We start from the raw sequence: 16,111 nt of genomic DNA, 5'->3' as shown, positions 1-16,111 counted from the left end.
AAGAAGATGTATCTACTTTGGTTAATATCTTAAATACTTTAAATTTTCTTCATTTTACATTGGATTTACATTTCACTTCTTGACACAATGTCCTTTCTGAGTAACATAGGAAAAAAGCACTGTTCTGAAATATAACTTGCCCCCTGGGTTTCCACTGGTTCTGATTCCTGCTTGAAGAAAATGGTTTTTCTTCTCCTTTCCTAAAACATTTGAGTGTTTGTCCTCCTGTGTTGTGACTGTGAGAAGTCTGTGGTTGGTGTTTCACAGGAGAAACAATTAAAGCACCACATGTCTGAGCGTGATGGAACGCCTTATGACTGAGTAAATGCTTTTATTTCTCTGGTAACTAACCTGTACCACCCCATCAGTTTTATATCTGGAGGTGAATAGAAAATGTAGGTTAGAGAAAAGAAGCTGTACTCCACACTGCTCAGAAGGAGCTCAAATGGCAGTTCTTGCTGGGTGTAAAAGAGAGTTTTGCTTGATCTTTTACTGTAGCTTTTGAATCCACCCTTGGAATAGGAAAGATTCTTCCTTCCATCCTGATTTTATTGTGAGTCTAAAAAGGAGTAGGAAGCAAGGACTTTTCAAGGTCCTTTCCAGAACTGAGTCCATACCTTCAACACTGGCTCCATGGTGAAGAGTAAGCCTTGGCTAAATTTCTGACTGCATGTCAGTTGAGCACCTGACTCTTGATTTCAGCTCTGGTCATGATCTTAGGGTCGTGAGATCAAGCCCCACCTTGGGCTCTGCCCTGGGCATGGAGCCTACCTAAGATTCTCATTCTCTCTCTCTCTCTCTCCCCCTCCCCCTCTCCCTCTCCCTCTCCCTCTCCCTCTCCCTCTCCCTCTCCCTCTCTCCCCCTCCCACCCTCTCTCCCTCCACCCCTCCCCTGCTTGTTCACTCGCTCCCAAAAAAAAAAAAAAAAATTCTGACTGCATGTCACTAGACACTTAGTAAATTAACCTGTGACTCCGCTTTCTTATCTGTGCAGTGGTGACACAATTCTTCCCAGGGTTGTTTTGAAATTAATATAACCTAACTAGCTTGATGCATTTCTTCTTTTATATAATTTTTCATCTTTCCTAGAGGTTGGAACTAAGAGATTGGAATGTTACCAACATCCTCATGTGCTGTAGGAGAGTAGAAAAAGCCCCCATCTCTCGATACAAATAAGTTTCTAGATTACCATGAGTATTTTTGAGTAAGAAGCTTACATAGGATATAAGTTATCAAGAAGTTTGCATTTTTATGTAATTTGGGAAGCCTTGGTGATGTCATGTCTTTATTTTCATAATCTGTCACATGGATGCTTATTGAAGGCCCACGAGACGAAATCTGCTATCACGTAAGGTCTCCCCTACAGAAATGACTTGGGAATTTGATGAAAAGTTAATAGGATATTTTCCAGAGTTCATTTGAGAGCTGTCATTTTATAAATGGATAGATTATATTTCCTGAATCAATGCCAATAGCAGATATTTATTATGTAATTCAGTATATTAGATGGGTACCAAGAATGTGCTTTTTTCCGTCCTCTATAAACTATATTCTTTAAATCCACCAAACCCCACCCATCCGTCTCTAGCAGTGTTGGTGCTTTGATGTTTGTTAATGGTTCATTTTAATCCAGGACATCTAGTTGGGCACTAAGACCTGCTGACTTTGAAATCTCCCTCACATGCATCCCTTCAGCTGTCTTTCAAGGACAAGTCCTCTTCATCTCCTGTCTGGATTATGTAACAATAATGGCCTGAATTGTCTTTGATCCTTACCCTTCAATCCTACCCTCACCCTTTTGTAAAATATTTTTCACCCTACTCTTCTATCTTGCTTACCAAAATGACTTTTATCAGGTCATTTTGAGTTCAGTAACTTTTGATGGCTTTTCAGTGCCTATAGGTCAATGTATATAGATTATAAAACAATAATTTTTTGGTCTGGATTTCCAGACTCTTAGCGGTTTGACAACCGTCCATATAGCCAACCTTATTTTGTTCTGCAGGAGTAACTTTTTTCCAGATAAATGGATCCTCTCATAAGTTTTCAAACACCTCATGAGCATATCTGCTCTCATCTTTGACCCCTAGATAGGGGTCCTTTCTCTCGTCCCTTCTCGTCCTTTCTCTACTTGACTCTTAAACCTTCAGAGTTCAGCTCAAATTCTGTCTTTTTAGTGACACTTTCCCAATTGCCCCAGTCCCATTCAATTCTGTGGCCCACAAATCTACAACACATAACTATTCATAAAACATATTTAGAACATTCTAGAAGGTTCTTTCATGAGGATTTTTATCATTTTATTACTGTCCCTGAAATAGAATAGTACCTGGCATATAGTAGGTGCCAAATAAAGATTTGTTGGATACAGGGCTCCTGGATGCCTCAGTCAGTTAAGCATCTGACTCTTGATTTCTCCTCAGGTCATGATCTCAAAGTTTGTGAGATTGAGCCCCATGTTGGACTGTGCACTGACAGCAGAGCCTGCTTGGGATTCTCTCTCTCTCTCTCTCTCTCTCTCTCTCTTTCTGCCTCTCCCCCACTAGCACTTGTGCACACATGCATTCTCTCTCAAAATAAAGAAACATTTATTAAAAATCATAAAAAAAAGATTTGTTGGCTAAATAAAGTTGTTTTACCTTGCTTGTAACTCTTCTTGGCCTCCCTTCTGGCTTAGAAGACAAAATTCATATTCCTCACCCTAGCTTCTAAGGTCTTTCACAAAGTATTTAACTCTTTTTTTGGCTCCCCAGTATTCGCCTTTCTAAGCCCCCAGTCGCTCTTGATGTGGTGTTCACAAGCCATGTGCATTTCTATTTCAGTATCTTGGCTTATGATGCTTTTCCTGACTATAAACACTTGGCTTGTCTCTTTTCTGCCTATTTGCATTCCATACATCCTTATAAGGTTAAACTTAGATCTCATCGTCTCCATTAAAACACACTTCTCCCTTTCATTCGAATTCCTAAAGCATTTACACCTATACCAGCTAGTTTCTGGAAGTTAATCAAACTTCTTATTTTTACCTGCTTTTATTGAAAACACTTCTTTTTAAAAGTGAAATATACACCTGTTGTTGTTTTTTTTGAATGAAGCCACAAAAAAGTGCAAAGAAAAATTTGAAAACATCCCCAAATCTCATCACCCAGATATAAATACTGTATCACTTTATGCATAATTGCCCTGAGGTTATGTAAGATGCTAGTATTTGGTGAATCTGGATGAAGGGTATATGGGAATTCTTTGTACTATTTGTGTAATTTATTTGTGGGTCTAAACAAATTATACAGACCCAGAAATAGATTGATGAAGTAGTATAGTGTTCATAAAATAATCCAAATAATATGGTGATATTAATAATATAGGAAACAATGCAAATACGTGGGGGGAAAACTGGACTGTTTAATTAACTGGTGATAGAATAATAAGCTGTGCATCTGGTGAAAAAAGTTGGGCTCTTTCCTCATATCATACACCCAAATAAACCCCACATGGATCAACACATTAGAAAATGATAAGGTATGAAAACAAGAACATGACTGACAAGTGTTACACTCACGGGTTGAAATTGACATAATAAAGCCTGGCAAGAATACTAAAAACCATAAAAGAAAAGCACTAATAAATCTGAATGCATAAAAATTAAAGGCTATATATGAAAGAGTGGGGTGGGGAGCACCATAAAGTTAAAAGACAAGTGATAAACTGGGGAAACATAGTTGTAACCTGTATGACACAAGGATTGATAGGCATTTGGTAAGGTATCTAAGAGTTTGTGTTCTATAGTAACATTCCCTGGGCCCTGCCACTCAACTAATGATGTGACGTTGGGAAAATTAGCTAACTGCTCTATACCTTACCTTTCGTATTTGCAAAAGTGGGAATAAGACTCCCTTGATTCATGGTGCTATTATTGGGCATTTAACATAGGTGAAAGCATTGAGAACCATGCTTGGCATTAATAATAGTAATAGTAACTGCTAAAATATATTGAGGCTTACTATGTGCCAGGCACTGTGCAAACCTTTTAAAATGTATAATTTAATCATCACAACAACCCTTCCAATGAGAAGGGTACTATTATCCTCATCTTACCAATGAGAACCCTGAGATTTATAGAGGTTTTATAACTTGACCAATAGCTAAGAAGCAGTGGAGGTAGGATTTGAGCAGAGATGGGATTCCAGACCCATCCTCTTGACATTTACACCATACTGTGGCAATTCTCAAGACATTTTAGTTTTCTTTTCCTTGAGTCTTGAGACTCTTTAATCTTGACAGTTAATTAGACTTTCATGTCCCTCTCAGTAGATGTATGAATTGAGCTCTTCAAATGTATTAGGTTGCCATCTCAGAGAAAAGAAGCCTTATAGAAATTCATTACATAAAGAATTAAACTTACTTTGGCATACTCTATAACACCAACTATAATGTCTATGGTAGTTTTTCCATACATACTTGTTAGGGTACTTTCTTTCAGTTTTATCTTGAGAAAATAAAAAATCAGGACTGATTTTACCTTAGCACTTAATGGACATTAAATTAAAGTAGTAGCAAAGACAGGTGTTTGAGATATTAAACAGAAATAATACTGGAAGTTGCATTCTCATTCAAAAATAATTTCAGATTTCTTATTAGTAAGTTAAATTGATTTTTTTTAATTTAGGGAGCTTTTTAAACTTTTTTTGATTTGTGAGCATAATTTATTCAAATTTTAGTTCACATGATAACAGAATAAAATTTCTTTTGATAGTCTCAAAATTGAATTGAAAACTTTTATGAACTTCGTATATTTAAAGACAGAGGCTACCATCTCTCTATTTCTTTTGATGGATTACAGCCAAGGTTTAATTTAGTTATTCAGAACAAATCTGAAAATACTTTTTGTATGGTATTAAACATTTTTCTTCATAGTAATATAGTGCTAAATCATTTAAAACCTAATTTGAAAAGAAAATAGTGAATCAGACTCATGATTTATGCTTCTTTAATCATGAAGAAGAATTGACTTGTAGGGACATGAAAGGTTTTAGCTCTGTGCTTTAAATATGATTTGTTAAAATCACTGGATTTCAAGGGAACACTTCTTGATTAAAATACCTTATTTATCCCTCTAGCTTTTTATTGATCAATGATAAAGACAGAGGGACACTAGGGGCACCTGGGTGGCTCAGTCGGTTAAGCATCTCACTTTGGCTCAGGTCATGATCTCACAGCTCCTGAGTTCGAGCCCTGTGTCGGGCTCTGTGCTGACAGCTCAGAGCCTGGAGCCTGCTTCGGATTCTGTGTCTCCCTGTCTCTCTGCTCCTTGCCTGCTCATGCTCTGTCTCTCTCACTCTCAAAGAGTAAATAAACATTTTAAAAAACTTAAAGAAAGAGGGACACTAAATACCCTTAGGAGAAACCTTGCTTAATACATAGTAATGTATAATAAATATTATATTTAGCACTTAGCTTGTTGGCCACCTATCCTATTTCCTATCTGAACCAAAGCATCAAATTAGGAAGGTTGGAAAAAAGCCCTCTGAGGAACCAAAATAAGTATAACCACCTCCATTAAAAAAAAAAAAAAAAAATGTATGAAGAGTCCCAACCTCACCACCACTACCACCGCCCTCACCAGTTCTCACGTATTTCCCTTGTATTCTTATTTTGCCTAGACTCCAACATGTTTGGATGCTAGGTTTCTAAGCCTCCAGAAGTTGAGGAGGAGGAGGAGTTGCTACAGGCAATCAGTCAGACAGCCAGAGGTGATCACTGGCATCTTGATAACAAGAGAGGCTGCAGGAGAACTTTAAAAGCAGACATAAGAATGCAAAAATTATAGCCATCTGGGGTCATTTGATGTAGGATCAGTCATATCCAGTTTCCTCAGACCCCTAGAGAACGATTGTATTACAGAATTAATACAATAAAGGACATCATGAAAATATTAAATTACAGTCAGTAAATGTCAGCATTTATCAGTCTCCAGTATCCAGTCTGATGGTGGTGCCTCATTCTTATAAGAGGTAGGGGTTCAGGCTTGGTAATTGAAGATTCAAGTGCCTCCATTTGCTGTCTTGCTTCATTAGATCAGTGTTAGGATCTTCTGACCCTCCTTTTATCTCCCATTTTCACTTGGAAGTCTGTGGATCCAGTTTCTGCCCAGGCCTTCACGATCTACGTTCTCTTGGCCAAGCTGTCATCTGAACTTATGATCTCTCTACAACTACTGATGCAGGGTCTCCATTCCCAAGGAAACAAATTCTCATGGATGCCTGAGTCTTGAGCTTCACTCTTGGGTCTTCCGATGAGCCATATATGTTCCCTTTAGCAGACAAGGTGTTCTTTAGTCAATGATTAGAGGAAGTATTGTAGGGTATCCATGATTAGTCAAGTTTTAGAAACTCTACTTTACCCTACTCATAGCTTTCTTCCTTCTTCATTCCCAGTGGAATGTCTTAACTAGAGCTAACTGCCCAACCTAATTTGAACCCTTGCGATCAAAAAGATCCTATAGTACCAGAATTTTGTTACTATAGCAGAGATGAAAAGAATATATATTGCTGGTGTCAGGAAGCCCTCGTCAACATTGCTTTTTCCAGTAATGTTTAGCCCCCTTTCTTTTATAGGGCTTTCCAATAATGAGCATACACTACATATTAGAAATAGTTTTACCCCAAAGAGATTTTTTTTTAAGTTCCTTGCTCAAGATGGTAATTCATCAGATTATACCAAAAATGCAATCAGTGCTTCTACTGCATCACCTGTAACATTTTCTCTATTAAGACTTGTTAATGGGCCAGTCCCCCTCTGTTAGTATCAGGTTCATTACTTCCGATGTTGGTAGTCATGGTCTACCTGGAGTCCCCAGGGTTAATTAAGAGGTGAAGATATTTTGAAGGTATATCAAGTTTTGTATTCCACTGAACCTAGTGTGACAGAACAGCTTTGCAGCACTACATAGGTTATCCAGCAGCTCAGGCTGCAAAGGGCTTTATTTATTTAGCCTCCTTCACTGATATGTGAGGCTTTCCCTTATTCTACCTACCCCTGTAACCATTAAGACTAACCACATGTATATATATACATTCATACATATAAAATTATGTGTATATATATATATATATATATATATATATACACACATCCAATTTTATGTGTTTACATATATACACAGATATACAGAATATAGTGTTTTTCAGATGCTTAACCATCCCATTATATTACCTGAAGGAGAGATTACTTCTTGGAACAGAATTCTGAGCAGGCTTTTAACATTGCATGTTTGATCCTTGAACTGACTTGGTGATATGCCCACTGTTGGAGCCCAAGTTTATGTTATAGGATGGTTTAGACTGTTATCTTCAATTCTTCCATTGACAGTCTTAGGATCACTTTTCATAAGTTTTTCTTTCCCTCGGGACCATTTATTACCTCCATAAACTAGCCTGAGATTCTCCCTAGCAGGCTATAAACTCTTTGCAGGCAGGGATTAAATCCTTTTATCTTTCTACGCCAAACACAGTACCTGGATTCTTACCTTGCATGTTGTAGGAGCTTTACAAATGGCTTATTGGTAAATTAATTAATTATAAATGAGACTTCTGGGTAGCCTGTGTCTCATTGAGCTTTTAATTGTTTCTTCAGCATTAACTAGAAAATGCAATTTCCCAAGAGGTATGTTTTATCTTAGTGTTGTTTCAGACAGGGACTGGGACTTTGTCATGATGATATAAATTTTTGATTAAATGAAAACAGCAGTTTATTTCTCTTTTTACTAATATCTCCACATAAAATACCATTTGTTAAATGGAGGTACAATTGGAAAGGAAAAGTTTTCTCAAGTTATTAACCAAGGCATGGAATAGTTTTAAAATGATTTCTACTTCATATGTAGGCCTTGCTCAGTTAATGTATCCACTTATTAGGCATTAGGAAAATGTGACTGAGGAACGAGGTTATGAAATAGATAGTGCAAATATGGAAATAGAAGGAGACTGTATAGTTTGAATAAGTTAATGCCGCTCTACCAAGCCTAATGTTCTCTTTTTGCCCTTTCTTCATTTAGTAACTAGGCCATTTCCCCCCAATATATTAACTGTGGCCTAGGAGGCAGTGAAGACATTTGAGCTGCTATATTAAACCATTTTAGGATTTTGGAAGTAGGAGTTTGCAAATCATTGCTTAAGGGAACCAAATAATAACTTAGGAAGAATAAATGCAACTTACTAAAGGACCCAATATAAAGCAAGTAGTAGTTTATGCACTGGGATGCCTTAATGCAATGTTTGTAAGTGTACCCCTGTATCTTACTAACTCTTAGATTCTAGTCTGAGTCAGACAGGGCCATTGCTGACCCATTTGCCTTGGGGAAAATGAGAAACATGTGCCCTTCCTTGAGGAAAATCTTTGAGTATGTTATGGACAACTTGAACAATCCTCTGAGTTCAGGCTTGAAGAAAGTGGGGCTGTGGATGGGTACCTTCTCCAGCCTTGTTTGGTGATTCTGGACTCAACCGACTTCACCCTCCTATAGGGAAGGGAAGACCGAGGGGAAATGAGGGATGGGGTTGAGGAGCACTGGCTCTGGGGTTTAATCAGGACTACCCAGCTTCAGATCACCCAAATGGTGGTTCCATAAAGCAATCTTATTTTTAAATCAGTGATCAGAACATCTACCTTCTATTACGAATCCTACAACACTGCTGCTGAGAGGTCATGCCCCTTTGGCCCACCCTGGTTCAGTGGGAATGGGATGCGGGGCCCCATAGCCCTGGCAAGAGTGAGCCTGTGTATATACCACACGTACACCCCAAACGTCAGGGCTCACGCACACTGGCAGTGTACACATCCGCCCACCGCATCCCACCCCCATTCCCATCCGCCTACCCAGAAAAGGAGCCAGTCAGAATTGGGCCACCTAGAGCCAGGTACAGGTACTGGGGTAGGCCAGTGAGTGAGCAAGCCCCCGGCTCCTCCAAGTCTATATGCATGCTGTGGGTGCCAGGGTGGAGTTACATGATGGAGAACTTTCCCCATGGCTTTAGGTTTCAACTGGGAGACTCCGTGTCTCTTCTGTCACACATGTCTCAGAAAAGTTCACATGTCTGCTTTGTGAATACTGTGGTAGCATTCTGCTAGTACTCAAAGTAATACAATGTTTCTATATTAAAGTGAGTACTTTAATATTTAAAGCAGAATCTTGAACATTTTTCACTTAGTTTTCACATTTTACTTAAACAAATGCTAATATTTTTTTATACTTCTGTTTTTTTTAAAGTAGAATGTACTTGAATAAATTCAGACTATATATTGTAAAATGTAAAAGCACATACTAGTTATCCATCCTCTAATTGTGTGGTTAGAACTATATAGCCCCCCTGAATTTCTGAACAAAAAGCAATATATGCTCCTTTTAAGACTCTGAATCTGTTCAGGACTTGCTAACATGAACTAGGAGGTAGGAGAGAGACTTTCTTATACCAACAGTGCTCTAGAGACTCAGTTGGGACTTTAAAGCCCCTAAAGACCTCAATCTCCCACCAAAATACAAATCCTGATATAAGGTTATTCTTATACTTAGTGTTAGACTGGATTGGAAAGACTTGTCTAATGAGCTTTCATTTTAAGAAATGTCTTTAAGTGACATAAATTCACATTGAGAATGTAATTTCACCATGAGGTTATTTATATAATCTTTTACTTTTAAGTTTTGCATTATGAGAAATTTCAAACATACACAGAAGTGCAAAATAGTGAACTCTTATGTAACATTACCCAGCTTCAGCAGTTAATAGTTTGTCAGCCATGATTCCTCCAGAGGCCCCACTTTTTTCCTTTGCTCTTAGTAAGTATCAAAAGTATCTTAAGTAAGTTTCAGACATCATGTCCACTTACCTATACATAGTTCAGCATTTATCTCTATTTATAGGGCCTTGTTTTTAAACATAACCATCATGCTATTATAATACCTATAAAATTTGTAATAATTCCTTATATCCTCTAATACTTTTCCACATTCAGATTTCCCTGATTGTCTCAAAAACATCTTTTCGTAGATTGTTCAAACTAGAATCCATATAAGGTTTATACATTGTATTTGGCTGTTTATGTCTTCGGATCTCTTTTTTTCGTATGGTAATACATTTTTTTATGTTTTCCTTACATTTTCTTACAATTTATCAAGGAAGCTTAAAGGAAAAGTTGCTACCAAAACTAATGTGCTAGGCTTTATCTTTGCACGTGACAGCAGGGAAGGGGCAGAGGGAGAGGAGAGAGAGAATCCCAAGCAGGCTCCTCTCTGTCAGTTCAGGAGCCAGAAGCCAGGCTCAATCATCCCATGAACCGTGAGATCATGACCTGAGTCGAAATCAAGAGTTGGTCACCTAATAGACTGAGCCACCCAGGCACCCCAGGCTTTATCTTTAAATCATTAATTTGTACATTCTTTATGTTTTCAGATCTATACATACTTAATGCTGACATGTGAAAGTCTAGGAAAATGAAAAAAAAATTTTTTTCCTTTTGTAATTCAAAAACAGACATGAATTGATTTTATCACTCAACAGCAGAAACCAAATGCAAAAATGTGGCCCCACCCTATTTGAGTTCAAGTAGATCTATATTAAGTTACATTTTTAAACTACATTATAGTTTGACCTAACCAAAATATCACTTAAATTATGAATAAAAAATGTCTAAGTAATGGCCTCTTGGCTTCTGGGATCTTATCTTTTTTGTCTTTCAGATTTGGCGTTTATATTTCAGTATGGAAAATTCAGTGTGCCAGGGTGGCTCAGTTAGTTAAGTGCTCTGACTGTTGATTTCAGCTCAGGTCATGATCTCATGGTTCGTGGGGTCTAGCCCGGCATCTGGCTCTGTGTTCATAGTGCATGGAGCCTGCTTGAGATTTTTTCTCTCTACCTCTCTCTGCCCCTCCCCTGCTTCTGCTGCTTGCTCTCTCTCTCTTTCTCTCAGAATAAATAAACTTAAAAAAAAAATTCAAACTGAGACAATGTTTTCTTATCAAATGTGTGAATGTTTGTATCTCCTTTACTGTTACCAATTAACATACCTAAATGGCTTGTTGATTTGACAATATTCCCGTTGAGTTCACTCTGATATTTCAAAAGCATTGTTTTTTGTCAAAATGGTTGAATCCTATATTTGCTTCTTTTTGAAAATACTTATTTTGTTATTCTACCAGGTTTGAGCATTGTTTTCTTTCAACATGGATAGGAGGACAGATAATAACTTCTTCTGTCACTGTAATTTTAACACTACCATACTTGATATAAATTGTGCAGTCCTGCTAAAATGCCTCAAAATTTTACCATTTCTTTTTATAAACTCTCAATCTTGTGATATCTTTCCTTTCTTAGGATATGAACGAGTCTGCCAAACAAGAAGATATTTTGGAATCCACAACAGATGCTGCGGAATGGAGTCTCGAAGTGGAACGTGTACTACCACAACTGAAAGTCACGATTAGGACTGACAATAAGGTAGAGAAGATAGAACGCAGTTTTTCAAATGGATCTTCACAAGGCAATTTCAGGGTCAAAGGCACTACTAATTATACGAACGATTTAAGCGGGTAGGATTCGGTTTCCAGTGTTTTGTCTTAACAGAGATTTAGTAAATTGTTGTTGAATGAATAAATAACATACTATTAAAGAAGGAGAGGAATAGATCTTTAAAGTGATTTGGAACATGTCATGTTTCCCTGGGATTGAGGGGTATTTTCTTAATATACTTTGATGTATTTTCTTAGAAATCTTATTTTGTTTAGGTAAATAGTAAATGAAATTGGAATTTCATGACTGTATAGCAACTGATTATAGTTAGAAAATGGTTTTGGAGCTCTGCTGGATGGCAGAACAGAAGACATCCTGGAAGTTGCCTTACATAATCTATTCAGTACATATGATTAAAAGATAGTAAGAAAATAATCAAAGCATTTGCATTAAGTTTTGGAGATTGGGCCAGATGAATGAACTGGCCCATAATCAAGTTTCTGCTTCCTTTTACAAGAACGTCAGAAAAAACTATCAGGTGACTAGACAATCCTATTCTCATTAATACTATAATAATGTCTACAAAAGAGACTGGAGAGAGAGACATCTAGGTAAAGAAACTAATGAGTTTCCATCCCTGGAGGCAGGAGAAGAGCACCAGCATTACAGAACAAGGTTCTAGGGAAGCTTGTTACTCTGAAAATATGGTCCTGAATCTACCCCCAAAGACTGCTGTTTTCAGAGTGCCTTAGAAATGAATTTATTCTTAGAATGTCTGGATTTGGGCTTGTAAACCTGTGCCCTGGAGAAGGTAGAAGTAGCCTAGACTCCTAGGGCAGTCCTACAATAGGATAAAGGCAGCAAAGGTCTTACTAGACTGAACAGCTGTGGAACAAACTTAAAGGTAAGTGGGCAAATCCTGCAGCCTGTTTACCATGTATTTTCCCAGACACTATTATGTAGCCATTGTTTGACTACATTAGGGGTAAATTCTTGTTTGCATATCTCATATGTAAATATGTGTTAATACATATTGTGTTATTACAATTGTGTTATATTGTGTTATATTGTGTTAATACATATGTGTTAATACATATTTACATATGAGATATGCAAAGAAAGAATCAGATTTCTTCACTGATTCAACCTCTGCTAAAAGTTGTAATTTATAAAAATGTAATTTTTTTTGGTAAAAATATAACTTCTAATTCTTTAGTTTTTGGTAAAAATGTAATTTCTAATTCTTTATTTTTATAAGAGCAGAACTCATAAAATTAAAAATTATTATTATTGTGATTCTAGTTAGAATGACATGTTAAAATAACTGTGTAGTTAGGAACTCTCAGGTACATCTTAATTCCATACGGAAGCCTTTAATTTATTTAACTTTCAAGCTAACTAACTCTTGACATCCAGCATCTCATTTAGAACCTAATAGGATTGATCACACAAGAGTGTTTTTTAAAGCATGGTCATTGATTTCTACATAACAGGAGTAACTGAATAAAGGAAGAATATAAATGTAACAGCTAACACATACAGTTTTGCAAAACTAAGTACAGGTTAAGTTCTACTACAAACTAATATTGTAGTAATCAGAATCCTGGGTTCTTAGAGAATCAGTGATCTCCTGATTGGAGAAGAATTAACTAGGTGAAAGTTGGACTGTTAGTCTTGTGCCATACATTACCAGCCTTGATCTTATGAGGATATACTGTGCCAAATTAATAAAAAGTCAGATTTTACAGGCAACATTCCAAAATGTCACATAAAGTTTTGAGGGCTTTTTTCTTTATATAAATATCATTTTGAATTTAGATTTTTAAAAAATTATTTATTTCCATTTTTTTCTGTTTGATAGCATTGGTAATTTTTTTTATTTTTACATTATTTATTTATTTTAAAAGAGAGAGAGAGAGGAGAACATGTGCATATGTGTGAGCTGGAAAAGGGTGACGGCAGGGGGAGAGAATCCCAAGAAGGCTCTGTGCTGTCTGATGCAGGGCTCGATGGGCTCAATCTCAATATTGTGGTAAAATATGCTGATCTAAAGTTACATCTGATTTTTTTTTTTTTTTCAGAATTCTTTTCTAGATCATTTGGTCTTTGTGCCTAGTATTTCACAAACCCTTCTAAGTATTTCAGCGGTATCAAATAGGAAATGCAGGTTTGGGGTCAATTTATTCAGCTTACTTAAGAAAAATGAAATTGTATGTTGATTTGAGAAAATAAAGGGTTAGTAAATAAAGAGATATTTTTCATGTCACAGAAATAAAAATAATCTGGTCACATATGAGGTTTCTCATGGGCTCACCATCCTCCTTCATCAGAAGAGTTTGACTCCAGCTTCATGGTACATCCCATTCTTCCTCCACTCCTGACTCGACCAAAACCAAACCCTCTCCTTTACTTTTGGCGAAAATAATTACCTTTCACTCGACACAGGCTATTTAGGACATTTGGAGACTTCAACTTTGTGTTTGAGGGAAATGAGCTGTTTTCAGATCAGTGTGTTTTACCAATCATTATTAGATTAATTTTTAAGTAGCATAGAGATGTGGGAGATAACTATACAGGGCCTCCATTATTTAAATCCATTATAAAGTTCTTTAAAATGACCTTGTGTTAACAGTAAATAAGTCCCATATTTCTTTAGCACTGGATCAAATGTTTGTTTTGCTTTTTTTCCTCACAAGTTCAGTGCTTGTGTGCTTCTTGGCAGGTAACTAACAAAAAAAATTAATAAATAAATAATAAGTAAATCTCCTTTTCTTTTTGTTGTTTTGATGAGATGCTCTCGTATACTGATATTTTATTTTATATTCTCTGTAATGTTGTAATTAGGTTTTATTGTAAGATGAGGTTATTCTTTTTTCTGGCAGCACTCGTTACTGTTGCCAGTTTTCGAAGAATGCAAACGAATTTTAATATTGGCTTAAATTACAATTGGGGAAATTAAAATGTTGCCAAAAATGCAAATGATCTGTTCCACAACTGAAGGTGAAGGACTTTTGTCATATGTTAGCTTCAATGGACTATATTAGTAGTTCCCTTTTTAGAGTTGGTTTAGAGAATGCTCCTGGTGATTCCTTCTAGAGTGTTATATACCCAGAGACCAACTCATATTGCCCCAACTTGGAATAATGTGTCTAAAGACACAGAAGTTCTGCCAAGAAAGTCAATAAAGCCAGCCAAGTCCTGGGTCATTCCATTCTAGTTAATGCCTCAGTTATGACCAAGTGAGTAAGGCTCTGGAGTCCATTCCTTAGAAGGGCAGTCTGAGGACAGCTAAACTAGAGTAGACATGAGTGCCACCTAATCAAATTGTCTACGAGTATTATTAGTGTACTAAGACTGTATATCTTGTACTTTTTGTTCCTTCCCTCCTTAGTTCATTTTTCTCTTTATATCTCTTTCCCTTTCTTCTTCTGTGTTTTTATCTCTTTTTTATTATTTTATTTTTATTATTTTTTTATTAGACCCAGGAGTGGTGACAAGTGTTACGTAAGGACTCTGGTGGAATTTAAAACTAAGAGCAAACATCTGTGACTATAATCAGACTAAATTTAAATCTGTAACTGGTCAAGAATTATCTTAAACTCTGAGTCTTTTTCAAATACACTCTTGTTTTTAATTATAAAAATAATATGGAAACAATTCAAGGGGAAAGGGGCTAGGCAGTGTGCTATGAAATAGAAGCTGTCAATTCCATGTTTAGTTTCACTATCAATTCCTGATTTACTGAGCCAAAGCTTCAGAAGCTTAGTGGAACTGTGGCAGCCACAAAGACCAGGAGAAGATGGAGCCTATCTCACACATCTTCCCTTGGCACCTTCAATTCATATTTCTACCACTTATTACATGTTCAATCCAGGGCAAGCTACTCAACCTTTCTGTCCCTCCTTTTCCTAACCTGTAAAATGGGACTAATTATATTAGTTACCTCACAAAGCTGTTGTAAAGCACCAAGAACAGTGTCTGTGACATAATTAATGCCTAATAATAAATGTTAATTATTGTTAAATTATAGTATTGTTACTATAATATTGTGTTCTGTCACGGAGGTCTTGTATTCAGTTCCTGTATCAGTATTCAGGAAGAATTTAACAAAATTTCTGCACTAATGCTTCCATCATTTAAGGGAATATTTTAAAACATAAGCCTTATATCCTTACATGGGGATGTAATCAGTTTCATGTAAGTATCACTTTGGTAAATCTTTCCAGTTTTTTTCCCTAGTAAAGTTATATATAAAATGATAATAATAACTGACATTTACTAAGTGTTTACCATGTGCCAAGTGTAGTTCTTAACATTTCACATATATTAGCTCACTTAATCCTTTCCACTGCCTTATTAGATGCAGGTACCTTTTACCACAGGGGAGGAACCTGAAATACAGTGAAGTGAGGTTAACTTGCCTTTGCCTAGTAAGTCACAGATGTGATATTTGAACCTACCACCCAGGCTCTTACCTATTCACTTAGTGATAGTACAGCATACTGGTTAAAAGCACAAATTCTGAATCCAGGTTGCTTGAGTACGAATCCTGGCTCTAACACTTACAAGCCATTGGACCCTATGGGCAAGTTTCAACCACTCTGTGCCTC

At 36.7% G+C, this 16,111-nt stretch overlaps 1 protein-coding gene across 1 annotated transcript in view; it reads left to right on the top strand.

Moving 5' to 3' along the window:
- The window catches only part of IFT57 (intraflagellar transport 57), a 52,082-nt gene that overhangs the window by 15,692 nt on the left and 20,279 nt on the right, over positions 1-16,111 (top strand). The window contains exon 6 of the mRNA XM_042954755.1: positions 11,367-11,489. Within this exon, the coding sequence (XP_042810689.1) occupies positions 11,367-11,489 (123 nt within the window). The remainder of the gene's footprint in view (positions 1-11,366; positions 11,490-16,111) is intronic.

The sequence above is a fragment of the Panthera leo genome, chromosome C2 (genome assembly GCF_018350215.1).
Source record: "Panthera leo isolate Ple1 chromosome C2, P.leo_Ple1_pat1.1, whole genome shotgun sequence".
NCBI classification, from domain to species: Eukaryota; Metazoa; Chordata; class Mammalia; order Carnivora; family Felidae; genus Panthera; species Panthera leo.
Note: the sequence above shows the minus strand (reverse complement) of the source record. Positions and strands in the feature narration are given on the sequence as shown.